This window comes from Balaenoptera musculus, chromosome 3 (genome assembly GCF_009873245.2).
Source record: "Balaenoptera musculus isolate JJ_BM4_2016_0621 chromosome 3, mBalMus1.pri.v3, whole genome shotgun sequence".
NCBI lineage: Eukaryota > Metazoa > Chordata > Mammalia > Artiodactyla > Balaenopteridae > Balaenoptera > Balaenoptera musculus.
Genome location: NC_045787.1, coordinates 171,121,419 through 171,148,511, shown reverse-complemented (window position 1 = coordinate 171,148,511; position 27,093 = coordinate 171,121,419). Strand labels below are relative to the sequence as shown.

Here is a 27,093-nt window from a genome sequence, read left to right as displayed (position 1 = left end):
CCTTCCGGTCCCGCTGCCCTCAGCAAAGATGGCGGCAGTAGAGAAGCGGCGGCTGGCTGTGGCCCAGGCGGCCAATTTCACAAGCAGCGGCCGGCCGGGGGTGTCCCGAGCAGCGGCGACGGCCGAGAGTGAGGAGGACTTCCTGCGGCAGGTCGGCGTGACGGAGATGCTGCGCGCGGCCCTGCTGAAGGTGCTGGAGGCGCGACCCGAGGAGCCCATCGCCTTCTTGGCGCACTACTTCGAGAACATGGGCCTGCGGTCTCCTGCAAACGGCGGCGCCGGGGAGCCCCCGGGCCAGCTCCTCCTGCAGCAGCAGCGCCTGGGCCGCGCGCTGTGGCACCTTCGCCTGGCTCACCACTCCCAGAGGTGCGGGGCTGGGCCGGGCCTGGGCGGGTAGGGGCCGCGGCCGGACTTCAACTCCCAGCGGGCTCCGCGCGGCCCCCCGCCCCCGGCGCCGACTCTCGAGCGCGGGGCCTGGTGGGAACTGTAGTCCGCTCTGCCTGGCGCGGGAGGGGCGCGGATGGCGCCGGGCTGCAGGGCCCCGGAGGGGCCACCCGAGTGCTGGCGCCGGTAGCTCTGGCCGACTTGGGCTTGGTGATGCCTATTTGCAGGTGTTGAGGTCCCCCTTGCAGCCTACTTCACTTTTGAAAATCATGGAGCCCAGACAGGACTTGGCCAAGGTTGCAGAGCAAGTCCTCCGAGCCAGGTCTCTCCTATCTGCCTCGTTCCCAGCGTGGTAGCATCCCCGTCCATTCAGCCAGAAAATGAATATTTACAGGGCTGAGCCGTGGAGATAGAGAGCAATCCAGGTCCCCTGCGGGCAGGAGAGACGTCCAGGAAGGGGCTTGCATGACACACAGGGAAAGGTGTTGCAGGCACGAGGCCACCGGGTGCGCTGGCCTGGAGGCTGTGGGGCTGCAGTGTGCGACCCACGGGGGAGGGGAAGGCCAGGAGCCTTCGCAGGGCTGAAGCATGGAGGGGTGGAGGGGGTGGCGCCTGCCCCCCACCCCCACCCCCTTAGAAGCGGGTGAGGGAATGGTCCGTGTCAGGTGGATGGGGAGAAGCTGTTTGACTCGCAGCATCAACCAGACAGGGTGGGCGCTGGATGTGGGTGGGCTGGGTCTTGGATGGGGGTAGTCCCCAGAGAGCCCAGGAAGGGGGAGGAAGCGAAGCAAGGGAGCGTTTCAGCCTGACCCCAGCACCCGCCTCCCTGGGGGCAGCCCTCCCGAGAGAGTCAAGGTGCGGACCCCAAGCAGGGTAGCACAGAGAGGCTGGGAGGGAGCCGGATGTGGGAAGGGGTGTGGAGGACGGGCATCCCATTCGGAGCACCCGGTCTCCACCACAGGGGAAGGGCAAGCGGGTTGTCCAAAGTGACAGCCAGAAAAGGGAATGGCCAGGGCCACCCCTGAGATGGGGACCTGGCGGGGAGCGGGCTGGTGGGCATCCATGGGTTCTGCTGGGTCTGCAGGGGGTTGTTCAGGAACAGCCCCAGGTGGTCCGTGAGATGGGAGGTCACTGGTTTGGGGGAAGTTTCCAGAGTGGCTTGGGGACCGTTAAGTTGGGAGCCGGGAAAACCTCGAAGCAGGAAGGTGGACAGTTGGGTCGGCAGCTGAGACGTGTGACGGGGCCGGGTGGTTGTCACCTGGTGGCGGGGGAGGTGTTTGTGAAGGCTTAGGGGAGCTGAGAAGAGCCCAGAAGCCGATTCTGAGGAGCCACAGCTTCAGTGAACCCACAGGAAAGCGTGAGAAGGCAGAACAGACATGAAGGAGGGAACCAGAAGACAGGGAACCAGGACATCTTCCAAGGAGGAGAAGAGTCAGCGGCAGGGTCACCACGTGCAGTCGTTCAGGTCAAGCACTGCACAAGCCGTTCACTCCATAGACGTCACAGACGAGGACCTTTATGTGAAGGCTTTTTGCAGAGCTTTGCCTAATTTATGCAAAGGCACCTTGTGGGCTGGCGGCGGCCCTGCGTCCAATGGCCCTAGAGATGAGGGCTGAGAAGCGTCTGTTGGATTTAGAACCAAGGGGGCCATTTGAGTGTCCTGGGGCTGCTGTAACCAATTACCACAAACTTGGTGACTTAAAACAACAGAAATTTATTCTCCCACGGTTCTGGAGGCCAAAGTCCGAAGTCCGGGGGCAGCAGGGCTGTGCTGTCTCTGGAGGCTATGGAGGAAGGTCCTTCCTGCCTCTTCCAGCTTCTGGAAGCTCCAAGCATCCTTGGCTTGTGGCCGCATCCTCGCAGCCTCTGCCTTGTCTTCCCATGGCTTCTCTTCTGTGTCACTCTCTCAAAAGGACACTTGGCATTGGATTTAAGGCTACCTCACCCCATCTCCAGATCCTGAACTAATTACATCTTTCAAAGACCCTATTTCCAAATCAGGTCACACTCACAGGTTCTGGGCGGACGTGCACTTGGGGGGGCCCTATTCACCATACTGAAGGGGTGTTGGAGCGGTTCTCAGGAGGAGCAGAGGGAGAAGAGTGAGCAGGGTGAGCGGCCGGTGCTGGTGGTGCACCTGGTCTCCCCGAGGCGGGGCTGCTGCTGAACTCAGAGATCCGTTCCCAGTGAGGGGCCTCATAACCTTGGCTGCCGGGTCAGAAGCAGAAGCCAGGCCAGGCGGGTCCCCCCGAGGCTGGGCAGCCTCGTCCCTATGCTGAGGGGTGGGCCGGGGAATCCCGGGGCTACTCTTGCCAGCGACCTGAGCACGAAAGATCTGGGGAGAACTCAACCAAAATCCCCTCTGCTGTTGTCTCGAAATCACACGTGCTGGCTGCTAGGACTGGTGACGGCGGCACTGAGATTCCACCGGCGCTCAGAGCACAAACACAGCAGACCCGGCATGGTGGCCCAGGGCCGCCTTCTAAGCTGCCACGTGCTAATAGGAACAGCAAGAGTGCCAACCGCTGCAGGTCCCCGTGGCCCCAGAGAACATGCAAAAGCACCAAAGGGTCTGAGCCAGTCTCCTCAGCTCCGAGCATGCTCTGTGGGGTGTCCCGGGCTCTGTGGGGTGTGGAGCAGCCTCCCTGCCCCCACCCACTCGATACCAGGAGCCCTCCCCATTGTGACAAGCACAGACATCCTCAGACATCACCCAGTGTCCCCTGGGGGCAGAATCTCCTCAGACAAGACCCCCCAGATTATGGGATTCCACGGACCCCCCAGGAGACTACGTCCCATGACCATCTGACCTCTGAGGTCCTGGAATGCTGCACACGTTTAAATACACGCCTGAGTGGGAGGGAGGGGAGGTGACCCACAGACGCTGGGGGCCACCCTGGTTTACACCGCCTGATTCAGTGGGAATGTATGCAGGCATCTGGTGTGAGCAGGGAGAGGACCCAATTTCTTTCCAAACAATTAACCAGAGTCACTCCTCCTCAGCACTGCTAACACTGTGGGTGGGGGGGGGGGGGCGGTCACTCTGTGCGGGACCGTCCTGGGCCCTGCAAGTGTTGGGCAGCCTCCTGGGTCTCCACCCACCCAGTGGTGGCAACCATAACTGTCACCAGTGTCCCCTGGGGGCAGAGTCACCCCGTTGAGAGCCCCCGGTCTACCTCGGAAAGTCTCCATGTCTCCGTGACAAGACCCATAAATAGGTTCTTTTTTAACAAATGCCCACGTGCTTTGCAAACTGCTCCGTGTGGGAGCTGACACAGGCGGAGCCTGAGGACCAGAGCCCAGGACGGCAGACGGTGTGGGTGCTCCCTCATGGCTGGGAGCCCCCGGGAGGGCGGCCTCGAGATGGGGTGTGGCCTTCCTCTGGCTTCTTGCCTGACGCTCTCATCTCACTGGACCGGAACTGCCCCCCTGTGCATCTTCCTGCCCACGATGCCCATGGTACACAGAACCTGGACAGCGCTGAGTGGCAGCTGGTGACAGCTAATGACAGGCGCACGCGGGCCCCTGCCACACGCCAGGCACAAAATCTACCCTCTGTCCTCCCAAGAATCCTGAGACGCAAGGACTAGAACCCTTATTCTCCAGACGAGGGAAGCAGGGCGCAGTGGCTAGATCCGGTGCAGGTCTGGGCCAGCCAGGAACAGCGCTGAGCGCACAGGGTGCTCAGGGGTCCCCGCACGCCGCCTCCTCCAGGGGGAGTGATTCAGCTCAAGACAACTAGTGGGTCGACCAGGTTCCTTGGGGAGGCATCAGGCAGAGCTGGGCGGATGGTGGACGCTCAGGCCCCATCAGGACGAGCCGTCAGGCCACAGGGACACACCCGAAACCTCAGTGGCCTCACACGGCTGCTGCTGGGTTGGCAGGGGCTCTGCTCACTCAGGCTTGCGGGGAGTGGACCCTCCACGGGAAGTGGGCCATGTTCTCGTGGGGGTGGGGCGGCCTGCCTTCAAGACGCCCCCGAGATGCACTCACCCCCCCCGTATTCACACCCTTGGGCAGCTGCCTGCGTTGCTACCCTGCCGGTCACTTGCTCCAGGGTCTAGTGCCGTGACCTTAGCACACTCACACTGCCCCGTGGGGAGAGGCCTCCGCAGGGAGCCTTCAGGGGACAGCAGCCCTGCCAGGGTCCTGGTTGCAGACTGAGCCGGGACCACCCAGCCAAGCTGCTCCCAGTTCCTGACTCAGGCTGCAAAGTGATCTAGGTGTGGCGGTAACTGCCACGCGGCCACAGAGTTGACACGGGCATCATCACTGCCAGGTCCCCCGGACCCACTCGTCCTGGTGAAAGGAGTTGATAACAAAAGCTCCTGCAAGGGGTTATTGTGAGGCGGCAGCACCTAACACGGTGCCAGTCCTGGGAACGGGAGCATGGCGCTGCGTCTGGCACCCCCAGCGCTTCACGGAGTGATCTCACTGACCTTAAAGCGCCAGCACATCCTAAGGACCCAAGAAGTGAGAAGTGAATCTCAGATGGGCAAGACCCCAGGTCCTCCCCCCTCCCCTCTGGCCCTCGGTTCCTCCTCTGTAAAGGGCCTTGACCCACAGAGCTCACTGGGTGAGCATGTCCATCCCTGGGCCCTGCCCTGGGCACCTGCCATGCTCTGGCCCAGCGTGGACCGGGCTCGCACCCACGCTGACCCGTACAGGTCCCACAGATAAGAGTGGAGCTGGGCTCGCAGAAAAGGCGAATGTGAGCCCTGGGGGTGCCCCTTCCTCTGTGGGACCCTTGGCCTGGCCGCTGCCCTGAGCCCCACTTCCCCTTTGCTTTAGTGGAGATGGAACTGGGCCTCGGCCGGCCGCCGGCTGTTGAGAGGAGGATGGGAATGAGACCCGGGTTATCTATATGCCCAGGCTCACCCCAGCCCACTCACTTAACCACTTGTGAGGCTCCAGTGTGGCCAGGGCGCGTGGCGGGACCTCAGGGTCCTCATGGGGCAGGCGGTAAGTAGTGTCAGCGCCGTGGCTGGTCCCTGACGTGACCGTCGGGTCTGCTGTTGCAGCAGAAGGCAGCATGTCTGGGTTGACGTGGCCACCTGTGGATAAATCTTTACCCACGAAGACAGGCGGCAGCGGGTTTGAGCCACAGTGTGGGTTACTGCCTCTGGGCCTGCAGGGGTGAAAAGAGGCAACCCAGATTAAAAGGTAGGGATGTGTCCTGCCACAGTGACACTCCATGGGCACACACATCATCGATGGAATGGAGAGTCCGTGGGCGGATGCCCATCGTCGGAGTCAGCAGACGTTTCTGAGGCTCCTGGGCAGTGTTCTGGGCGCTGGGGTTGTGACAGTGACCAACAGATAAACTCCCTGACATAGGCCCCTGGGCTGAGCTGGTGGGAGGGAGGGAACTCGTGAGGACACCACAAAGAGAAGTACAGGAAGGGGTTAGGGGGTCAAGGAGGGCCCCCCCCATAAGGTGACATTGAGCAAAGGCTCAAAGCTGTGGGGAGATCTGGGGGAGGGCGCTCCAGGTCAGGGCGCAGCTGGTGCAAAGGCCCTGAGGCTGGACGGGCCGGCGCGTTGGAGGAGGGGCCGGGGGGCAGGGGCGGGGCTCTGGCGCGGCCCGACGGCCCCTCCGCCCGCAGGACCGCCTTCAACAACAACGTCGGCGTGGCCTACGAGTGCCTGAGCGCCAGCGGGCGCAAGAAGAAGCCGGGGCTGGACGGGCGCACGTACAGCGAGCTGCTGAAGCGCATCTGCCGGGACGGGGAGGCCCCCGAGGAGGTGGTGGCGCCGCTGTTGCGCAAGATCCAGTGCCGGGACCACGAGGCAGTGCCGCTGGCCGTGTTCCGTGCGGGGATGCTCACCTGCTTCGTGCTGCTGGAGTTCGTGGCGCGCGCCGGCGCCCTCTACCGGCTGTTGGAGGACCCGGGCCTGGCCGTGGCTGACCGCCACGTGGGCCAGGCCGTGCTGGACACGCTGGAGGGGGCCCTGCAGGCCAGCGACGACACCGCGCCCGCGCGCTACCTGGAGGCCGGCTCGCGCCTGGGGCCCGACAGCCTGGCGCTGGCCATGGACCGCGCGCTGGTGGCCCGGCGGCCCAGCGCCCCCATGACCCGGGAGGAGTTCCTGGAGAAGGCGGCCGCCCTCTTCATCGCCAAGGTCAAGCCCGTGGGCTGAGCCCCTCCCTCGGCCGCCGCTTCCTCCACCCGGATACCTGGGGCCCTCGGGGTCCGGCTCACCGGGGCCAGGACTGGGGTGTCCCTGCATGCCAGGGGTGCAGGAAGCCCCCCTCACCCAGCTTCCCACCTGGAATGATGCCCGAGCCCCCTTCGGGGGGAGGCCAAGGGTCCCTTCCCGCCCACCTGCCAAGGCGCCTCTCCTCAGCAGAAATAAAATCTGTTCCCCAGGCTGACCCGGTGTGTGTGTGTGTGTGTGCGCCCGTGTCCAGCCCCCAGCACGCTTCCCTGGAAACGCTCTCCACTCGGGCGCACTCCGGCCAGCCCCAGCGGGTCCCACCACTGCCCAGAAACCCCAGGGAGCCCCTGGACTCAGCTTTATGAGAGCAGAGGGCATTGGGGCCTGGACGCACAGCCCCGAGACCTGGGAGGCATGGCTGGCCCCCAGCCTGCCCTCCACGAGCGCCCCGCCCCAGCAGTTCCTCCCTGGACCTCGGCTTCCCCAACCACCAAAGGGAGAGGTCAGCTGGCAGGTAGTCATGATGGTGACGACAGAAACAAGCTAACACGTCTTGAGACCTGACAATGTCTTGACTCACCCGCCGCCCTAATACGGAAGGTAATCCACTGCCCGCATTTGGCAGATGGGGAAACCAAGCCCGGAGGAGTGAAGGTCGCAGCACCATCAAGGGGCCAGCAGGGATCCTAACCCGGGCCCGCGCTCTGTAACCCAGAGCCACAGCGCCTTCACACCGCCACGGGGCCCTTCCGGGATCCAGTCACACCCGTGAGAGTCACCAAGCACCCTGGGTGTCCCCCTTTCCGCCAGCAGGAGCACGTCCTGGACGGAGGAATTCCGCAGAAAGCAGATTCCCAGCCCAGGAACAGTTTGCAGGCGGGTGACTTCACTCTCTTGGCCTCAGTTTCCTCCTCTGTTAAATGGGACCCAGGGCACCCCTATTTTGATTGAGGGAGATCACACGGGGACAGAATCTAAAGCCTTTTTCGAGCTACCAATGGCAGGGACCTCCCTAGCCTACCATTTCCCAGCACCTGCCGTTGGCCGGTAATCGATACACCAGTGAGTTGCGCTGTGTTTTCCAAAAGCAGCCACGGCTTCCTTTCTGTTCCCATTTGCTCTTCCTGAATCTCCCACCACCGCCACTAAGGGGCAGGTAAGAGGTGAATCTGCATCCCCTCTCCTTGCACTTGGTGGCTTTTGTGACAGTACTTGGCTTCCATGTCAGGGTCACAAAAGGCGGGTGCCGGCGGGGGACGCGGTGGCCTGAGGAAGGCACAGGCCACACAGAGGTTCCCGACTAGAGACTCCTGCTTTGCAGGTAATGATGAATGTTACTATTTCAAGCCACGAAGTTTGGGGGTCATTTGTTACATAACCAGAAGCTTCACAAAGGTTGCCCCTCCGTCAGCATTAGCTGTTACTGACAACCGCACACAGAAAATGGGCCGCCGTGTCAGCGGGCTGAGGCCCTTAGGGGGCTGGACGCCTCGGGGAGCAAGCTGGGCTGAGGCCCTGCGGCACGGAGCTCGCGGCCGGGCAGGACATCCGCATGAAATGCGCAGTGCAGGTAGACTCATGGGCCCCAGCAGCCTCCGGTCAGCTCTGTGGTCCCCTGGGCTAGACGCTGTGTAGCAGGTGTCACTGGTGCCACCAGATCCCCTTCCCATCTGCCGAGGCTCACAGCTGCCCCCACCAGAGACCAAGCCATGTGCCCGGAGGCCTCATCCCCCCTCTGGGGCAGGGAGTGGCCAGTGACCACCAGGGGTCGTGCCAGTGAGTGACCACAAGGGAATCCAAGAGCTGCCGCTTGCCTCAGGGGACGCTAACTCACATTCAGGGTCCCCCCCCCGGATCAGGCTGAGGCCAACTCCATCTGGGGGTCACCTGCCCTGCCCCGCCACCTTCCCTCACTGCCACCCCTGAGTCACCATCACGCCTGGTCTTGGGTCCTGAAGTCCTGGTTTGACCTTTACAGGCACAGCGCGGGGAAGCTGAACTGTTCTTATCTGACCTCACAGCAGTGTGGACGCTCGGACTCCCTGCCTTCCAAACCCCCCGCCCCCATAGTGTTCACTCCACAGCACCCCGAAGGCTCCTCCTCTTCCCCAGCTTCTCTGGGGGAAGGCGTCCTCCTACTGTGTCAGGGATCTCTCCTCTCCTCATGCTTCCTCCTCACTTAGCATCTCATCCTGGCCATGGCTTCCATTACTGCCTGGTCACCAAGGAGTCTCAAATTCACGTCTCAGGCCCAGCCCTGATTCTGCTCCAGCCCTGGAGAGCCAACCACTTGCTGGGCGTCTCCTCAGGGACATCCCAAGGACATCCCAGGCCTGCCGCATCCAGGACGGAGCCTCCGGTCAGCCCCCCTGACCCTGGGGCTCCTCTGGAGTCTGTGGTCTCCGAGGAAGCCCCCAGTCCACCCAGGACCAGGGCTCAGCCTGGATGCCTCCCCTGTCCCCTCAGCTGGCCCTTCTCTGCATCCTGTAGGTTGCACATCACAGCTTCATCCTGCCTGCGCCTCCCCACACTGGTCCAGCCCTCATCCTCACTGCGCTGGGCGACCCCACCAGCCAGTAGGAGTGCTCCAGGCAACCTGGCCTCAGTGCTTGGTTCAGGAACAGCATGTGACTCCCAGCTGGCCAATGAGATGCAGCCCTGGGACTTTTTCTGGGGTGGCTGAGCTGGGAGGACCTGGGCCTGGATCCTGGAGCCATCTGGTCACCACAAGGCCTGTGAACAAAGTGAGCACTCAGGAAAGCTGAGCAGAGAGACTCCCCAGCTTCTTTCCTTGACTCTGTCCCCTCACTATGCCCCAGGCACACCTCAGGCCTTTGCACGTGCTGTTCCCTTTCCCGGTAACACTGTTCCTCCAGACCCAAGGGGCTCACCCCATTCTGGTCCCCACTCAAATGTCACCTCCTGAGAGGCGCCTCCCCTGAGCCCCTATCCAAGATAACTCTCCTGCTCCACCCCCGTTGCTAATGCCTCACTATCCTTTTTTTCATAGCAATTATTGCTATCAGAAGTTGCTTACTTATTCAATAGCTTGCTTATGTCCTTTCTCCCTGTCTCCCCAAGGGGAGGGATTTTTACATATTTTATTCACTGCTGTACCCCCGGCACCTAGATTTGTCTGTGGAAGTCCATGAATTAATTAATCAATTTTCCAGAGGAAGACTCTGACGCTCATAGAAGCGAGGGTATTCAGTTCCTGCGGCTGTCATAACAGACCACCGCAAAAACAAAACAACACAAAACAAACAAAAAAAACCAAAAAAAAAACCCCACGACAACACAAGTTCATTATCTTACAATTCTACATTTGAGGACCATTTCCAAGTTCATGACAGACCTAGATTTGAATTGAGGGCTCTTCTGTTGCATGTGATGGAAGGCTCAACTCAAACTGGCTTAATAAGAAAAGAAGTAATTTATTGACTTGCACCATTGCAAGGGGAGGCCAGGCATGGCTGGATCCAGGAGCACAAACAGGGTCTTCAGCACTTTCTCATCAGTTGGCTCAGCTTTCCTGAGCACCAGCTTTGTTCACAGGCCTCGTGGTGACGAGACGGTCCTAGAGCTCCAGGTCCAGGTTCTCCCAGCTCAGACGTCTCAGCAGCATCGTGTCCCCAGAAAAAGGCCAAGTCACATGCTGTTCCTGAACCAACCACTGCAGCCAGGGGGCCTAGGGTACTCTGATTGGAGGACCCATCCCTGCAGCCAGGGCTTGAGGATCAGTCCAACTGGAACCTTGCCGACTAAGAGTGGGAGACCCCATGGGAAAATGGAGGTGCTGTGGCCAGAAAATGGGCAGGTAGAAACCCCAGATGTCCACCACCTCAGGATATTTCAGAGCCTGAGGTGCAGGCTTTCCTGGGGGACAAGGCCTCATGTGGGACCAGCTGGAGGGGCCATAAACCTGGTACCTCTCTTTACATTTCCAGGGCCGCCCCCACTCACCCAATAACTCCTGCAATAACTCCTGTGGGGTGTACGCAGGGAGACATCTTGGGAAACGTCTCTGGAAGAATCATTATTAATTCTAATTACTATTCATCAACAAGCTGCCACATGCCGAGGCTATGACACTGGTGCTATGGGCAGAAAATGAGGGGCAGAGAATGAGGGACAGAGAACGCTTGGAACACTGGACAAACAGGGGCGTGCAGCCCACTTTACAGATGACGGGCCCCTCCAGGTCCCTCGGGGTGCAGGGCAGAGCCCCCTTACTGATGAAGCTGCTGCTTTGCCCAAGGCTTTCTCAGACTCCTTCCATCCCCACAGATGACATCTTGTTTTCCTTCCCCAGACGGGTTTACCTGCCTGTCCTCAGCGGGGACCAGCACAGGGCCAGGGCCAGGTGTCGGGGCAGCCAGGGGAGGAAATTAGCTCAGCTCAGCCCAAGGTGTTGGTGCAACTGTTGGCTGCCCGGGTCACCTGCCAGCAAGGCCACCACAGGCCTCGAGTGCCACGCCCACCCTGGTGGGGCGCTGTCACCTGCGGACGTGCAGGGATGGAGGCCAGGCCCCATCCCAACTCTCCGACCCAGAGCTGTGTGGGTGTCCGGGCCCGGGGCACAGCCAGGTCAGCGCTCTGGCAGGGTCGGGGTAAAGCCCAGGGTGGGGTCAAAGGTCGGCCTGAGACGCGGGCACAGCCAGGGAGGGTCAGGGCTCTGGTCTGGGGTTCGGCCTGGACGGGTGCCGAGTCCACGCTGCAGAGGTGTGCCAAGTGGGGAGGGGGCTGCGAGCGGCGGGACCCTCCCGGCTCCAGCGTCCGGGGGTGGGGGGGCCCCGGCCCGGTCACAGGTGGGGAAACTGAGGCTCGGGACGGCTCCGCCCTGGCCCCGCCCTGCAACGGGACGTCACAAAAAGGCCCCAAAAGCGCGGCGGGCCGAGCCAGGCGGCGCAGCTCATCCCTGCCCGCGGCCCCGCGCACAGGGGACCCGGGCACTCGTCCGAGCTAGGGCGGCAGCGGCGGCCTCCCCGGTGTCGGAAGCGGCAAAGCGCCTGCGCGCGCGGCCCCCGGGTCCCGGCGGCGCGCTCGGCGGCAGTGGTAGGGGTCGCTTCCCGGCGTGCCCCGCGGGCGGGCGCGCAGGCGCGGTCAGGGCGGGCGCAGCGCAGGCGCAGGCGCGGGCGGCGGGGGCGGGGCGCGGAGGCTGAGGTGAGCGCCGGGCGGCGGTGCAGAGCTACTGGAGCGCCCGGCGGCTCCGGGTGGCGGTGGCGGCGCAGACGAAGAAGGCGGCCCCGGCCCCGGCCCGTCCCGCGCCCCCACGGCCCCGCGGCCCCAAGCGCCCCCGGCCCCGGGCCCGTCCGCCGCCGCCATGGCCCGGCCGCTGGTGCCCAGCTCGCAGAAGGCGCTACTTCTGGAGCTCAAGGGGCTGCAGGAGGAGCCGGTGGAGGGCTTCCGGGTGACCCTGGTGGACGAGGGCGACCTGTACAACTGGGAGGTGGCCATCTTCGGGCCCCCCAACACCTACTACGAGGGCGGCTACTTCAAGGTGAGCGGCGGGGTCAGGGGGCGGCGACCCCCTCTTCCAGCTCCTCGGGGCCCCTCCCCCGCCTCTGCCCCCTGCCCCTGCTCGCTCCCTTGGCGTGACCCGTTCTCACTGTCTCTCCTCCTCACGGGGTTCCTTCTCTCTCCCTCTCCTCCTCGCGGGGCCCCCATCTTCTGTCCCTCCTCCTCTCGGGGCCCCCTCTCTCTACCCCGCTGCCTGACCGCCTCTGGCGAGCTACGGGCCCTCGGTCAACCCCTCTGGCCCTAGGAGTCCCCGAGAAGCGCCTGTTCTCTCTAAGGCCGCTTCATGTCCCCAGAGGGGAGGCCCGGGACCCTCCCTGTTTCTATGGGTGCGGGGCCCTTGCTTCCCCCAGCCCCTGGTGCCCGTCCCCCTCCTCCCGGCCCTGCCCGCTGCCCGGAGCGGACAAAGAGGCCTCCCCAGAACCAGCCAGCACTGTTGGGAGGGAGGGAGGCCCGCCGCCTGGGGGCTGGCTCGGCCACTGGCTCGGGTTCCAACAAAGGCCCGGATGGGGTTGGCAGCCGGGACCTGCTTGGAAAGCGGCCACCCTGGCCGATAGCAGGGGGCCCGGCCCGCTGGGCTTCATCCTGAGCTTTACGTAACCTGTTCTCTCCGGCCGTCGCTCCCACCCTCCACCCTGTCCCCGGGAGCCACGCCACAGAGCCCACCCAGGTCCGGCCTCAGAAGCTTAGGCTCTTCTGCGCCTCGGCTGGCCTTTCTCAGGTTCCTCTGAGCAGGCGGCTTCTTGGGCCCCATGTCGCCCGCCCTGGGTCGCTTGTGGGCGCTCTGTGAGCGGGGAGGTCAGGGCTGTCCCCAGGACCGGCTGTGTTTCTGACAAGTGTGACGAGGGCTCAGGCCAGAACCTGGACAGGATATGAGTCCACATGTGGCCTTGGAAGGACCCTTCCCAGATCAAAGGACTTTGCTCCTCGAGCCAGACGGACAAGGCAGGGGGTCTCCTTGTGAGAGAAGCGGAGCCTGGGCCCTCAGCTGGAACACCCCCATTGCCGCCTGCCAAGAGCCCAGCAGCCAGGCTGGGAGGCCCGGGCGGGGGCGGGGTGGAGCTGGCACTGCCCGGACAGATGTCTGTGTTTGCACTTTTGGCTAACATTTTAGCCACGCCTGGACGGGGCAGGCTGGCCTGCTGGGGTGATTCTTGAGTTGAGATTCCCTCGTTACTGGGGTGGGATGGGGGGATGAACATGGACAGTCCTGGGCTGAGTTCTGATGTGGAATCCGTCTTCCCCGTGCAGGACACGGGTTGGGGGCTGGTGACCAAATGGTTTAACCAGCCCTCCTCCCCCAGCCTCTTTTGTCTGCATCTGGGAGCAGCTGGCTGTGAGGATAAGGGCCCCACTCAGAGCTGGAATAGCATGAGTCCCACCCTGAGGCCACGCCAGGGCTCTGAGCAAGGGTGCTGGACTGGAAAGAAAGGAAAAGACCTGGGTTTCTGGCTATTGCCCACTGTTTGCAAGGGATTGTGGGTAGGACCTTCCAGGCTGGCTTTGGGGGGATGATCCTGTTATTCTAGAAACCTGGGCTAGGGAGGGGCGCTGCAAATCTGATCGCGTTCGTCGCGAGGGTCTGTCCTCGAGGAAGGCAGCATGGGACCCACAGTGGTTCTGCCACCCTCAGATCCTCCTGTTCTGAGGTGGTTGGCTGGGGAGTGGGGGAAAGATGTGGAAATACAGGGGCTGGAAGTGTCCGGGGGGGCACCATCGCTTTCCAGCACCTTCCTCTCAGCCCTCCCGGCCTCACCCACTCCTCCTAACAAGCCAGAGGGGCTCCGGGCAGCGTGTGCTGAGGAGTGCCCCAGAGACCTGGTTTGGGGAGCCCCTCCACAGCTGCATTCTGTGTGCCCTCAGGCAAGGTACTCTTCTTCTCTGAGCCTCAGTTGGCACAGCGGTAAAGGCATCTCTGGGACTTGATGGGTGTTTGGTGAGGGGAGGCCTGTCCCCCTACTCTGCTAAGGAGGCCTCAGCTGGTCTCTGCCTTCACTTAGAAACGCAGCCCTGGGCTTAGCGGGACCAAGGGGCAGGGTCTGAGGCCCGAGTTCCAGACTGACTTCAGGCCTCAGCACGTTCACTCCAGAACAGAGGGCCTTCCCCCGAGTGCCCCCAGCACCCCCTGCCCAAGAGGACGATTCTTTAAAGATGGGGGGGGCGTGCAGCAGAGGTGTCCCACGTTGGCCCCGAGAGCCTGAAGCACCATCAGGATCCCAGGACTGGGCTTAAACAGGCGAGGCCGGGGCATAGCTCTCCCTCGCAGCCCTCCCCCGTCTGCCCGCCTGCCCGTGACCTTCCCGTTTGCCTTCCTGACCCCCCAGGGCTGATACCTGCAGGCAAAGAGCCTGTCCGCTTGGTGCTGACTCATCTCCGCCCCCGGCGCCTGCCCAGTGAACACCCGTCTATTTTAATCCTCCCCACAGGCTGGAGACTGAGGCTGGGAGCCCAGCGCGGTGCTTGGGCACCCGGCTCCTGGGGCTGGGCCCACCACGCTCCCTGGGGCCAGGGCTCTGGTCCCCCCAGAGGCCTGGGCTGGGACAGGCCTGGAGCTGCTCCCCGGCGAGTGCCCACCCCCCCACCCCCCGCCACCGACAGCAGGGCAGGGATCGGGGTCGTCAGCTCAGCTCGGTGACCCCGAAAAGCCCTCGGCCCGTGAAGGGCGCCGGAGGCAGGCGAGTCCCAGGCTGACCGCTGTGTGTGGTCTTGGGTGGCCTGACCCGGCCCTGGCTGAGCCTCTGTTCTCCCCCACCAGGCGCGCCTCAAGTTCCCCATTGACTACCCCTACTCTCCGCCGGCCTTTCGCTTCCTGACCAAGATGTGGCACCCCAACATCTACGAGGTGAGCCTGCTCCTCCGGGGGGCGGGCTGGGGCGGGGGGCGTGTGGACGGGAGCCTCGTGGGTGCTGACCCCCCCCACCCCGTGCCGCGCAGACTGGGGACGTGTGCATCTCCATCCTCCACCCCCCCGTCGATGACCCCCAGAGCGGGGAGCTGCCCTCGGAGCGGTGGAACCCCACGCAGAACGTCAGGTGAGGCGGTCGGCGTCGGGCAGGCCAGCCCTGTGGATGTGGACACGGGAGGATGCAGCTCCCTGCTGGGTGGCAGCGTCTGTGGGAGCCACCTCCCGCCAGAGCCCCCATCCCTGCCGGCCTCTCCCCCATTTCCTGCCATCCCTGCCCCACCCACCTTCAGGAACGGTCTCTGGGACTCTTGTGGCCGTGTCTGCGTGCCCCTGGGGTCCCCCCTCCTTCCTCGAGCCCCAGGGAGCGCAGCCCTTCCATCCCCCGGAGCTGTGCTCACCCTGAGCGGTCCGGGCACTCTCCTCCTCCCCAGGCTGGAGTGAGAATGAGTGGCACAGGGGACCCACTCCAGGCAGGATGCCCCAGGGAGGGGACAGGCCTGCTCCAGCGGAGGGAAGATGGTCCTGGCCTTGGCTGTCCACCCACGTCCCGTCCCAGGAGCCCGGCACGCAGCAGAGGGCAGGTGGAGGGTGGCGGACCGGGTCGGGGCATGAGGCTCCCGGGTGGACCGCCCCCACGCCGACTCTTGCTGCCTCCCCTAGGACCATCCTCCTGAGCGTCATCTCCCTTCTCAACGAACCCAACACCTTCTCACCGGCCAACGTGGACGCTTCCGTGATGTACAGGAAGTGGAAAGAAAGCAAAGGCAAGGACCGCGAATACACGGACATTATCCGGTGAGTGGGCCTGGGGCCTGGGGAGGCAGGGCGGCCCATCCTGAGCCCTCCTCTTCTTGCCAGAAAAGCTGGGGTCTTTCTCTCGTGAAGCCTGTGGTCCACATGTGTACTGTCGTGTATGGACGTGCCGTGTGTGTGTGCATGTCTCATGTGCGTGGCGTGTGGGTGCATGCACCTCACACAGAGATAAACACCCTGGTGCCCGCCAGGATCTAGCAGGGTCTTGCCACATCCTTCTGCTTTGACGCTGAAAGGGCAGAGATCCCGCCGGTACCCCCCATCCCCCGTGTACGTGGACCCTGCGTGCTGGACCGTGCGCGCGTGTGCGTGGCCACGTGCTTTTCCCCACGCGGTCTCCTCCGGGACCATGCTGTGCGGGGTGTTCCATCTTTTCACCTAATGGGAGTGAATTTCGCAATTTTGAAACTTGGAGTTATTCTCTAAAGGCAGTAAAGCCGTGTGGTATGAGCACGTTTAGGAAATAACTTCTTTTATGAAAAGTCAGTTTCTCTTGGTTATAAAAGCAGCGCATCACTTAGGAGTTTGCCAGGGTGAACTTCTCTCATTTCCGTTGTTTTCTGTTTTTCCCCGTGAACAGGCAGGTGCCCGGCCTCGCAGGGGAGTCTGTGCGAAACATTCCCCAAGGGCCTGCGCTCTCTGCTCTGTTCTGTTCGTTGTGTCCCATGAGCTGCTCTAGGAACCCCTGGGGTTTGTGACTTGTTTCATGACAAACTAAACACTTCACTGAGTCTCCTCCAAAGAGGTTTTTAGTCTGTCATTTGCCTCTTAGAAAAGGGAGTAGGTCAGACACGTGTCTCCATGACGACCCAGTCCCCCCCAGGCCCAGCGTTCACCCGGGGAAACAGGTCCTCGTCCTCACCCGCCTCCAGGCGCATGCTCACCCACCGTGTCCGCGCAGCTGTGGGGACCTGTGCCCGTGGGCCGGCCGCGCGACCCCATGGCGGGAGCTCCAGAAAGCCCACCGGCACTGTCGGGTGGACCCCAGGCGCAGCAGGTGCGGTCAGAGCTCCCGCCGGCTACCATCAGTTGGATAAAGCTCCGGACGGAAAGCACGTGCTGGAGACACGGTGCTGGTGACAGGAAGACGCTCAAGTACAGAGAGGAGAGGACCCGGGACCCCTGCCTGGTGGGGATGTGCCGAGCGTCCCGCCATGGGTGCCTCCCAGTGGCTGGCCCTTCCCCTGGGGCTGCTGAGCAACCCCGCCCGCCCCACCCGCCACCCTGCACCCTCCACCCTGCCCCTCACCCACTGGCCCAGCCCAGCGCCGTGGCTGCTCCCACCTCAGCGGCCAGGGCCGACCTGCGCTTCTCTTCCTGATGAGCTGACACCCTCCCTGTGTCTGCACAGCCCTCGTCCTGGCTCAGAGCCCGCGTTCCACCCCCTCCCGCATGCGTGTGCTCGTGTCTGTGCGCGCGTGTGTGAGCAGAGGCCCGTGCACGCGCGGGGGCCGTGAGCGGTTGGGCCCGTCTGCTCTGCCCCGCCCCCCCGCCCCGGCCATCCTGTCGCTGGCCCCCGTGGCCCGGCCATCGCCCCGGTTGTCCTACTCTGTTTCACGGGAGCGAGCGCGGGGGCCCCGGGGCTGCCAGCCGCAATGAGGCAGACCCCGCTTCTCCCCGCAGGAAGCAGGTCCTGGGGACCAAGGTGGACGCAGAGCGGGACGGCGTGAAGGTGCCCACCACGCTGGCTGAGTACTGCGTGAAGACCAAGGCCCCAGCGCCCGACGAGGGCTCGGACCTCTTCTACGACGACTACTACGAGGACGCCGAGGTCGAGGCCGAGGCCGACAGCTGCTTCGGGGACGACGAGGATGACTCGGGCACCGAGGAGTGCTGACACCGCGTCTCCGCAAATAAACTTACAGATTTTACCTCAGCCGCCCACTCTCTGCCGCCGCCACTACCTCCGGACACTGCGTCCGCCCTGTCCCCTCCGCCTCCGGGGAGGCCGCTGCGCTCGCGGCCCCGCGTGGGCCGGACGCCGCTTGGGGACCCTGGCCCGCCCGCCCCACCCACCAGCTGGAGCCAGAGACTCGGGGTCCCGGCTTGAGAGCGGACAGATTGACTCGGGGTCACCTCTTCTCTCTGCTTGCGGTTGTTTGGAATCTAAATAAAGCGACTTTATGAGAAGCCCGAGGACCAACCTCTCCTTGGCCGTGAGGCCAACGGGGCCCAGGCGGGGACGCAGGCCCTGGTGCCATGCATGTGACCCGAGACCGGCAGGCGGCAGCCGCCCCTCCGAGCCTGGAAGCTCCCCAGGGGTCTCCTGTCAGGTTTGCTGATTTGGGGGGAGGGGCCGCAGAGACCGGGGTCTGGCCAGGCGGGGGCCTGGGGTGCGTTCTTGGGGCTGAGGGGTGGCCCCGGGGGTCCGAAGCCCCAGCTCCTGGGCAAAAATAAAGTTTTATTGGAACAAAGCCACACCCATTTCTTCCCCTACATTTGGCTGCTTCTGAGCAGCAGCTTTAGAACTGAGTGATTGCAACCTAGCGTCTGGGCCGAAAGCCAGAAATACCGTCTGGGCGTTTACGGGAAAGTTTACCCCACCTGCCACCACCCTTGGGCCTGTTGGTCCAGCCCCTCTGCTCCCCTGGGACCCCTTCTCCCCGTCCCCAGGCTGCTGTAACAAACAGATCCAGACTCGATGTTCACCCTTCATCATGCTCGACTTGTGTGGGTCGGGGTCACATCGGTGTGGGGAGGGAAGGGTGCGTGTCCCTGCCCCACCGCCTAGATGACTGGAGCCTCAGGGCCGGGAGGATGAGGGCCCAGGAGCCAGGCCAGTGCCCACCAGCCTCAGGGTCACGCGGTGCCACTTGCCGTGCACAGGACAGATGGGAACAGGCGTGAGCCCCCAGACCCAAGGGGAGGGGTTGAGGACCCACCCTCTAGGGAGCGTCTGAGGCTGGAAGCCGGGGTGTAAACACCCAGCTCTTGTCCCCAGATCCAAAGGAGCTTGTGCACACAGTTGCCACGCACCGGGGCCTCGGGATCCTGTACTCCCACCCGGGGGCCTCAGCATTGGGTTTGCCCAACGTTGGGTTTGGGTTCAACGTGAATTTCAGGTAAACAAATTGTTTTTACTCTAAGATCATCCCATGTAACGTTGGGGACGTAATCATACCAAAAAGTTACTTGTCGTGTATCTGAAATTCGTCTCTTCTTAGTTGCCAAAATATGACGCCCTCCCCTGCCCCCCAATACCAATGAAACCTACTTCCTGGGGTTATTAGAAAGATTAAACAAGGTAGGACACGTGAACACCCTATAAATACTCATTTTTCTTAAACTGAACCCTGGCCTCACAAGCCCTCCTGGGTGAAGACAGCTCTAGCCTCACGTGCCAGACGCAGTCAGAGGAGAGGTGGACAGTTTGCATCTGGCCTCAGAGCCCCAGCATCGGGGCGCTCTCATCCACCTCTGTGACCCAGTTTTCAGCCAAGTCTTCTTTATTTATCACAACCCTTTCAGTATCAGAGGGAAAAACGCTTGACTCATCACACTGACGCAAGCGCAGGAGAATTTCACTGTCTTCCGTGACTGACAGGGCGGGGGTTTCAGGCACAGCTGGAGCCAGGTGCTGGCTGTGCCCTGACTCTGTCTCCCCCTACCTGTGGTCAGCAGAATAACAGCTCTTGAAAACATCCATGCCCTAATCCCAGCATCTCTGTCACTAGATGCTGGAAAAGGCAGGAAATAATTCTCCCCTGGAGCCCCAGAGGAACCAGTCCAGCCCACACCTGCAGTTTTGCCCCATGAAGCCCATTTCTTGCTTGCAGCCTCCAGAACTGTGAGAGAGTAAGTTTGTGTGGTTTCAGGCACTGAGCGTGTGATCAGCTTCCTCTGTGTGGGCCTCATTCTCATGTGGACGCCTCTCACCTTGGGCCCACCCACACCCAGGGTGACATCTTTCCAAGTCCAGCAGAGAGTGAGGGCTGTCTGAAAAGTTCCAGAAGAAATGCGGGCCACAGTCTTCACTGAGCTGGTTTAGGGCTTAGGGTGGCCCTCTGCCCTGAACCAAACCCTGTGGCCAGGGGTGTGCTCTGATTGGCTGGTCGGGGTCACGTGGTGTCGGGGAGCAGCCAGGAGAGGGGTGGAGTGAAGGAGGGAGGACCTAGCTGAGCCCGGCTAGGACCCTCGGATTTGCAGGAGCCCCCCAGGTACTCATAGCACACGAGTGTTCATACCATCTTTCTTCAAAATTGCCAAAATCTAGAAGACCCCAGATATCCATGGACAGATGATGGATAAACACAATGTGGTCCAGGGAATTCCCTGGCGGTCCAGTGGTTAGGACACTGAGCTTTCACTGCTGAGGGCCTGGGTTCAATCCCTGGTCAGGGAACTACGGTCCCGCAAGCCCCGTGGCATGGCCAAAAAAAACACAAAAAACAAAAAAACTAAACAATGTGGTCTAGCCAGACAGTGGAATATTATTGAGCCTTAAAAAGGAAGGAGATTCTGACACCTGCTACCACAGGGATGAACCTTGAGGACATGATGCTCAGTGAGAGAAGCCAGACACAGAAGGACAAATACTGTCTGATTCCACTCACGGAGGGTCCCTGGGGGAGTCAGATCCACAGAGACAGGAAGTAGATGGGGGGGGGGGCCAGGGGCTGGGGGAGGGGCTGGGGAGTCAGGGTTTCATGGGAACAGTTTCAGTTTGGGAAGTTGAGAAAGTTCTAGAGATGATGGTGGGGATGGCCGCATGACAGTGTGAAGGTGCTTAGTGCTGCTGAGCTGTGCACTTAAAAATGGTTAAGATGGTGAATTATGGTGTGTGTATTTTGCCACAATAAGACAACAGGGCAAGGAGATAATCCCACTAAAACCACAAAACACCATGTGTGAGATGGGAGCTTGAACATGATGGGACAGTAGATGCTAATGAGGGTTTCTTGTCAGTTTTTCAGGTGTGATCATGGTGACGGGGTTCTGTCTTCAGAGAGTCTGTATCTTTCAGAAGTATCTTTCAGTCTGTATCTTTCAGAGTGAGCTGGAACCAGCCAGAGCTGTGAATGTCACCTCCCCCACAGGAAGGGTGGGTGTGGGTGGCGCTGGGGGCCCGGGGCCAGCATCATGGAGGCCCCGCGATCCCCAATGCTGCTGCTGCTGCTGGCGGTCCTGGGAGCCCTGTGGGCAGGTGAGCGCGGTGGGGAAACTGAGGCCCAGAGCTGTGGCACCCGGGGTCTGGGGGTGGGAGACAGGGCACGGGGCATCAGAACAGAGACTGGAAACGACTCCCCCGTCCTCAGAAGGGACCCCACTGAAGACGTGTTGGCTGCCCCAAAAGCACAAGGCGGCTTTCCTTGAAACAGCCTTGAAAAGAGATTGTGGGGTAAGCAAAGAGCAAAAGGCCGAGGATGCCCGCCGTCCTGGGGGTTTCTTTTCTGACAGTATGTGAGAATCCATTCCCTTTTGCTGGAATATTTCTGGAAGGAGGCTCCAGAGCTGGGAGGCATGGAGGGAGGGAAGGAGTTTCACTTTCCCCCAACAGTTTTGTGCGGGGCACGTGGATGACCTAGTGAGAAGATAATAAAATTTTTTTTAAATGGGAGGGATGTGGGACTTCCCTGGCGGTCCACTGGTTCGGACTTGGCGCTGTCACTGCCGGGGCCTGGGTTCAATGCCTGGTCGGGGAACTAAGATCCCACAAGCCTCAAGGCGTGGGGAAAAAAAAAAAAAATGGGGGGTGCATAAATTAGGAGTTTGGGATTAACAGATACACAGTACTATATATAAAAGAGATGAACAACAAGGTCCCACTGTTTAGCTCAGGGAACTATATCCAATATCTTATAACAACCTAAAATCGGAAAAGAAACTGAAAAAGAATATATATCTATAACTGAATGACTTTGCTGTACACCTGAAACTAACACAACATTGTAAATCAACTATACTTCAATTTTTTTAAAAGTGAGACAAAAAAAAAAGCATTTTAAAAAAAAGTGTGAAGAGGGCTGCTAATGGCATGGGGTCCCTTCCTGAGGTGATCATCTCACAGCTCAGTGCAGTGGAGGCTTTGCAAGTTTAGCAGGTGGATTGAGGGTCTGTGAGTTTTATCTCCAATAGCTGTTAGGACTTCTTCTAAGTGAAGCCTGAGGGCGAGGCGAGGCCTTGGGGCAGAGGAGAGGCCCCATCAGGACAGATATTTTACATTCTTTTCCTTTTGACTTAATTCTGCTCTTACAGAGAAGGCGAGGGAATCATGCAGATAACTTCCATCTTCTCTTCCCTAAATTCCTCATCCAATTGCTTTATCATCCCCTCCGCTCACATCCCGCCCCTGGGTGTGTGTGTAAAATATAAATAGGTATGTTTATCATTCTTTCTGTGAGCCCTTTGAGAGTGGGCTGCAGATGTGCTGCCCCTCACCCCTAAGCGCTCCAGCAAGTGTTCTGAGAACAAAGACATCCCCTTATGTGACTGGTAGATTCTCAGCATCTATCCGCTCACCTACAGACCTTATTCCAACTGTCGCCACGGGGTCCTCTGTGGGTCACTGCGTCGTCCTGCTGTCCTCGGTCCCTGCGCTCTGGAAGCGTCTCCATGTCCCCCAGGTCCTCTGGCCAGTGCGGGCCTGTCAGCTGCGTCCCCAGACTGGGCTCCGGTGGTGCAGTTTCCACAGGAACCACGGAGGGGGCTGTGTTCGCCCTGTCCTGGTGGATCCCCTCGGCCGCTTGGAGAAGTTGAGGTTCACCGGGCTTCTCCAAAGTGAAATCAAGCATTTCCCCTTGTAGTTGTCTTGAGGGGAGACTTTGGGGCTCTGAGGCTAGAGCGTGCTCCTCACCTCACCCTCGAGCTGGATTCACAGGACGTGGGGCAGATGCAGGCTGTTTGCCCCCCAGCAGCACGCAGGAGGCAGGGTGTGCTACGTATGCTTATACACAACTCCAGCTTGCAGGGGCAGGAGACCACAGCCCAGAGAGTGAGGCAGCCTAGCCAGGACTGCCCAGCAGGGAGTGACGGAGCTGGAATTTGAGCCCCAGCTGCCTGCCTCCGCAAATCATGAATGCTTGGCCAGAACCGGCACCTGGCGGCATGAGATGGAAGGACGGCGGTGGTAGGCATCCCACTCTTCTGGCCTGGCTGGATGACAATAGTTCTGTGATCAGTTGGTGACCCAGCAGGATAGGGACCCAACCATCCACCCGTATCCTTTCTCCCTCCCTTCTTTCCTTCCTTTGTTCTATCCATCCATCATCCATCATCCATCATCCATCCATCCATCCATCATCCATCCATCACCCATCACCCATCATCCATCTATCCATCCACTCATGCTTCCTTATTTGCTGAGCATATATTGTATTAGACCTGTTGTAAACAAGACTGGCACAGAGCCTGTCCTTGCATCACTCATAGGCTAGTGGGAATAGACAGGCAATGAGCAAGTGTGCGGGATACAACACCAGGGTGGGGTGAGTGCTTGGAAGAGAACAGAGCTGAGTAAGGGGAGGAGGTCTCTGAGGAGAAGACTTTTGAGCCGATACCAGTGAGACAGCCAGACTTGGGAATGTCTGGGGGAAATGCACTCCAGGCTTCCAGAACAGTACATGCAAAGGCCCTGAGGTGGGAACGAGGGCAGTGCCCTGGAGGAACAGCAGGGAGACCCAAGTGCTGCAGTGGGTGAGGGCGAGTGTGAAGGAAGCAGGGTCAGCTGATGTGTGTCTCGTGGGTCATGAGGAGTTTAGATGTTTAAAGCATGATGGGGAATCCCAGGAAGATTTTGAGCTGATTCACATTAGAGCACTTTTTATCCTTTTAATTCATGATTGGTTTTAGAACAATTTTTATAGCAGCTTTATTGAGATGTCATTCACATACTGTACAATTTGCCCATTTAAAGGATACAATTCAGAGAATTTCAGCGCATTCAGAGTTGTGCAACCAACCCCATAGTCTAATTCCAGAACATTCCATCCAGGGCTGCAGAGCTGGAGTTGCAGGGTCATGGCAGGGGTGGGGCACCCAGCCCTAACCTGGCTTTTTCTCTCCCCATCCCCAGGAGGCAACACGTTTGAGACCCACATCATTGGGGGTCGAGAGGCTGCCCCCAACTCACACCCATACATGGTCTCGCTGCAGAAATCCGGCTCCCACCTGTGTGGAGGGGTCCTCGTGCACCGGCAGTGGGTGTTGACAGCTGCCCACTGCCTGACCCATCCGTGAGTGACCCTGCCCTGCCCCACCCCCATCCCCCCAGGTGTCCCCAAATCTATCCTTTCGTCCCCACTCTCACCTGAGAGATTTAAGCCAATTGTAGCATTGTAAGGGGGTCCCCTTCCCCTCTGCAGTGATTGCTGAGGCCTGTGTATGTGACATTGACCTTAGGCGTGTGTATGTGACATTAGGCTGTGAGGATTCCTGGGGATGGTTTATCTGCTACAACAAAGCACCTTCCAAGTGGACAGAGTCAGGCCCCTTGTGACACCCAGGAGTGTATCTCCCACCTGTGGCCATGTGGACAGAGCTGGTCTATGAGGGTGGCAGGGCCAACACAGAGAGGACCCTGGGTCCCTGATGCCATTGTGAAGCCACCAAATAAACCCATCCCAGAGCTGCCCTACCTCTGGTCTGGCCAGTAACAGAGACCACAGATCAAACTGGGTGAAATAACCAAAAGGGATCGTTGGTTCATGTAACTGAAAACACTAAGAGGAGGCAGCCTTCAGGCATGGCTTGATCCAGGTGCTCCCATGAGGCGCTCAAAAGCTTGCCTGTCTCTCAACTCTGCTGTCTTGCCCCTTGGCCACATTATCAGGCAGGCTCTCTCCCATGGTGGCAAGGATGGGCCCCCTTAAGTCCTGTAAAAAGAGCTTCTTCCTCTCTAGTTTGGGCAAGTTTATGAGGATAGGTACTGATGCGCCCAGCTAGGTCACTGCCAGCCTCTGAACAAATCACTGATGTTGAGGAATAACATAAGCGCTGTCTGGAGCCCCAGGCTGATGGTGGGGGCAGGGAGGGTCAGCATTTTTAAGACACACACACAGCACAATCCCCTGGCCGGGCCGAGTCTGGGGAGGGGTGGGAGCAGAGAAGGCTTCCTGGAGGAGGTGGGGAGAAGAACGGACTGAGCAGGAGCAGGGGAAGGACCGCAGAGAGAGGCCGGGTGAGGGGGTGAGAGAGGCCGGGTGAGGGGGTGCGGAACACCAAGTGCCCCTGAGGCTGCAGGGCTGCTGCCCACACCCTGATCCTGTGCCCCCAGGACACAGCTGCTGAGGCTGGTGCTGGGGCTCCACGTGCTCGGAGACCCTGGCCTTACCTGCCGCATCAGGGAGGTGGTCCTGCACCCCGAATACAAGCCAGCCCCCCATCTGAAGAATGACCTCGCGCTGGTTAAGGTGCTGCCAGTGGGAGAAATGGTAGTTCCAGGTCCCCTCCCTCAGTGTGGTGTTCCCCTCCCACAGGGTCCCCTCCCCACTGTCCCTCCCCCAGGATCCCCTACCTCATTGCCCCTCCCCCAGTGTTCCCCTCCCCCAAGGTCCCCTCCCCCAGGATCCCCTCCCCCACTCACCTGCCCCTTTCTGTCCCTGTAGCTGGATGGGAAGGTGAAGCCCAGCAAGACCATCCGGCCCCTGGCCTTGCCCCGAGGACGCCAGACAGTGGCCACAGGAGCGCGGTGCAGCGTGGCTGGCTGGGGTCTGACCCACCAGGATGGGCAGCTGGCCAGGGCGCTGCAGGAGCTGGACATGCATGTGCTGGACGCCAAGATGTGCAACAACAGTCGGTTTTGGCACGGTGGCATCAGCCCCCACATGATCTGCCTGGCGGCCCACTCCAAGAACCAGGCCCCCTGCAAGGTGAGGGTGCTGGGGTGGGGGGGGCGCCTCATCGGCCAGCAGCTGGGCACCCAGGCAAGCCCCAACTCTCCCCGGGCCCTGCTCCCTCCATTCCCTGGGGGTCCTGAAGGTTGGCACGAGCGTGAGCCCATTTTTCAAGTGCAGAAACTGAGGCACAGAGAGGTTGCCCATGGCCACATAGCCGGCGGCAGAGCTGGGGTTTGAACTCCAGCACCCAGGAAGATCAGGGCATAGGTAGAGCATGTGCAAAGGCCCTGCGGTGGGAAGAAGGCGCAAAGAGAGTTAAAAGGAAAGGAAGGGAGGAGGGAATGAAGGAGGTGGGGGGAGGGAGGGCACAGGGAGATGGGGGCAGGGGTCTCTGCCCTGGAATCAGCCTCCCACCCCCACCCGCCACAGCGGGCAGCGAGGTGACCGGTGCTCTGTTGCCTTGGCAGGGGGACTCGGGAGGACCCGTAATGTGCAGCAGAGGCCAAGTGGCCGGAATCCTGTCCTTCAGCTCTGAGGTCTGCACCAACATCTTCAAACCCCCCGTGGCCACCGCCGTGGCCCCCTATACGTCCTGGATCAAGAAGATCATCGGCTACTAGCGGCCCACCTCCCTAACCCAACCCTCCAGAGATGGCCCGACTCCCCTCCTGTGCGCCAGCAGGATTGCAGTGAGGGGCAGCCGGTGGCCTGCATGTGTCAGGGAACCAATAAACTGTAATAAGGAAATGGCATGAGCCGGCCTGGATTCTGCCTCACGCGGCGGGGGCCGGGGGGGATGAGGGTTCCCCATTTGCAAAACAGAGGTTGCAAGTTTGAGGCCTCCCAGGCAGCCCAGCAGCTGGCGAGGGCCCCAAGGGCGCTGGCAGGGGGCAGCACTGGCCACTGGGTTCCGAAGCCAGATTCCCTCTGGCAGGGGGGTGGGCTGGGCACTGGGGAGCCAGAGGGAGACACTGAGAAAGCAGCCAGGGATCTTCTTCCCCCTCTCTTTTTTATTTTGGTACCGCCTTTATTGAGATATAATTCACATGCCATACAATTCACCCTTTTGGAAAGTGTGTAATGCAGTGGTTTTTGGTACATTACCAGGGTTGTGCAACCAGCCCCTCTGTCCAGTTCCAGAACATTCCATCACCCCGAAAGCAACCCCATCCCCTCCCCCAGCCCCTGACAACCACCAACCCACTTTCTGTGGATTTGCCTGTTCTGGACGTTTCCCATCAATGGAATCACACCCTGTGTGTCCGCGTCTGGCTTCTCTCACGGAGCATCGTGTTCTCAAGGTCTGTCCACGTTGTAGCGAGTGTCAGGGCTACTGAGTGACGTTCCCGGGTGTGGAGGGACATGTGTGTGTATCTGCTCACCTGTCCGTGGACACCTGGGCTGTTTCCACCCTGGCTGCTGTGGCCGTGGGTGCACAGGCGCGTGTGTGGACGTGTGTTTTCGGTTCTCCCGGGCGTGCACCAATGAGGGAGAGCTCGCTGAGCCATGTGGTGACTCTCTGTTGAACAGTTTGTGGAACTG

At 60.8% G+C, this 27,093-nt stretch overlaps 3 protein-coding genes across 7 annotated transcripts; all 3 read left to right on the top strand.

Moving 5' to 3' along the window:
* On the top strand, positions 1 to 6,760 carry TPGS1 (tubulin polyglutamylase complex subunit 1). Its single transcript, XM_036848962.1, has 2 exons — positions 1 to 366; positions 5,991 to 6,760. The coding sequence occupies exons 1-2, from the start codon at positions 29 to 31 to the stop codon at positions 6,523 to 6,525; spliced, it is 873 nt and encodes a 290-aa protein (XP_036704857.1). The 5' UTR covers positions 1 to 28; the 3' UTR covers positions 6,526 to 6,760.
* A 4,816-nt stretch (positions 6,761 to 11,576) lies between these two features.
* On the top strand, positions 11,577 to 18,002 carry CDC34 (cell division cycle 34, ubiqiutin conjugating enzyme). 3 transcript variants are annotated; one of them, XM_036848502.1, is made up of 5 exons: positions 11,577 to 12,043; positions 14,816 to 14,902; positions 14,995 to 15,092; positions 15,626 to 15,760; positions 16,651 to 17,386. In XM_036848502.1, the coding sequence occupies exons 1-5, from the start codon at positions 11,867 to 11,869 to the stop codon at positions 16,856 to 16,858; spliced, it is 705 nt and encodes a 234-aa protein (XP_036704397.1). In that variant the 5' UTR covers positions 11,577 to 11,866; the 3' UTR covers positions 16,859 to 17,386. The 3 variants fall into 3 exon arrangements, with proteins under 3 accessions (XP_036704397.1, XP_036704398.1, XP_036704396.1); XM_036848503.1 differs by lacking the exon at positions 16,651 to 17,386 and adding an exon at positions 16,359 to 16,628 and having other exon boundaries at positions 11,587 to 12,043; XM_036848501.1 differs by lacking the exon at positions 16,651 to 17,386 and adding an exon at positions 17,402 to 18,002 and having other exon boundaries at positions 11,611 to 12,043.
* GZMM (granzyme M) lies at positions 17,990 to 26,289 on the top strand. Of its 3 annotated transcripts, none has more exons than XM_036848497.1 (6): positions 18,767 to 18,840; positions 20,684 to 20,921; positions 23,790 to 23,949; positions 24,990 to 25,125; positions 25,321 to 25,584; positions 26,019 to 26,289. In XM_036848497.1, the coding sequence occupies exons 2-6, from the start codon at positions 20,858 to 20,860 to the stop codon at positions 26,169 to 26,171; spliced, it is 777 nt and encodes a 258-aa protein (XP_036704392.1). In that variant the 5' UTR covers positions 18,767 to 18,840; positions 20,684 to 20,857; the 3' UTR covers positions 26,172 to 26,289. The 3 variants fall into 3 exon arrangements, with proteins under 3 accessions (XP_036704394.1, XP_036704392.1, XP_036704393.1); XM_036848498.1 differs by lacking the exon at positions 18,767 to 18,840 and adding an exon at positions 21,034 to 21,116 and having other exon boundaries at positions 20,843 to 20,921; XM_036848499.1 differs by lacking the exons at positions 18,767 to 18,840; positions 20,684 to 20,921 and adding an exon at positions 17,990 to 18,051.
* The last annotated feature ends 804 nt before the right edge of the window (positions 26,290 to 27,093 follow it).

Bases quoted from the DNA above. Each gene is read 5' to 3' on its own strand.
- TPGS1 (XM_036848962.1), top strand. From the start codon at position 29: ATGGCGGCAGTAGAGAAGCGGCGGCTGGCTGTGGCCCAGGCGGCCAAT. The intron at 367-5,990 runs GTGCGGGGCTGG...CTCCGCCCGCAG, and splicing joins CTGGCTCACCACTCCCAGAG to GACCGCCTTCAACAACAACG.
- CDC34 (XM_036848501.1), top strand. From the start codon at position 11,867: ATGGCCCGGCCGCTGGTGCCCAGCTCGCAGAAGGCGCTACTTCTGGAG. The intron at 14,903-14,994 runs GTGAGCCTGCTC...CGTGCCGCGCAG, and splicing joins GGCACCCCAACATCTACGAG to ACTGGGGACGTGTGCATCTC. The intron at 15,761-17,401 runs GTGAGTGGGCCT...TTCTCCCCGCAG, and splicing joins GAATACACGGACATTATCCG to GAAGCAGGTCCTGGGGACCA.
- GZMM (XM_036848497.1), top strand. From the start codon at position 20,858: ATGGAGGCCCCGCGATCCCCAATGCTGCTGCTGCTGCTGGCGGTCCTG. The intron at 20,922-23,789 runs GTGAGCGCGGTG...CCCCATCCCCAG, and splicing joins CCTGGGAGCCCTGTGGGCAG to GAGGCAACACGTTTGAGACC. The intron at 25,585-26,018 runs GTGAGGGTGCTG...TTGCCTTGGCAG, and splicing joins AGAACCAGGCCCCCTGCAAG to GGGGACTCGGGAGGACCCGT.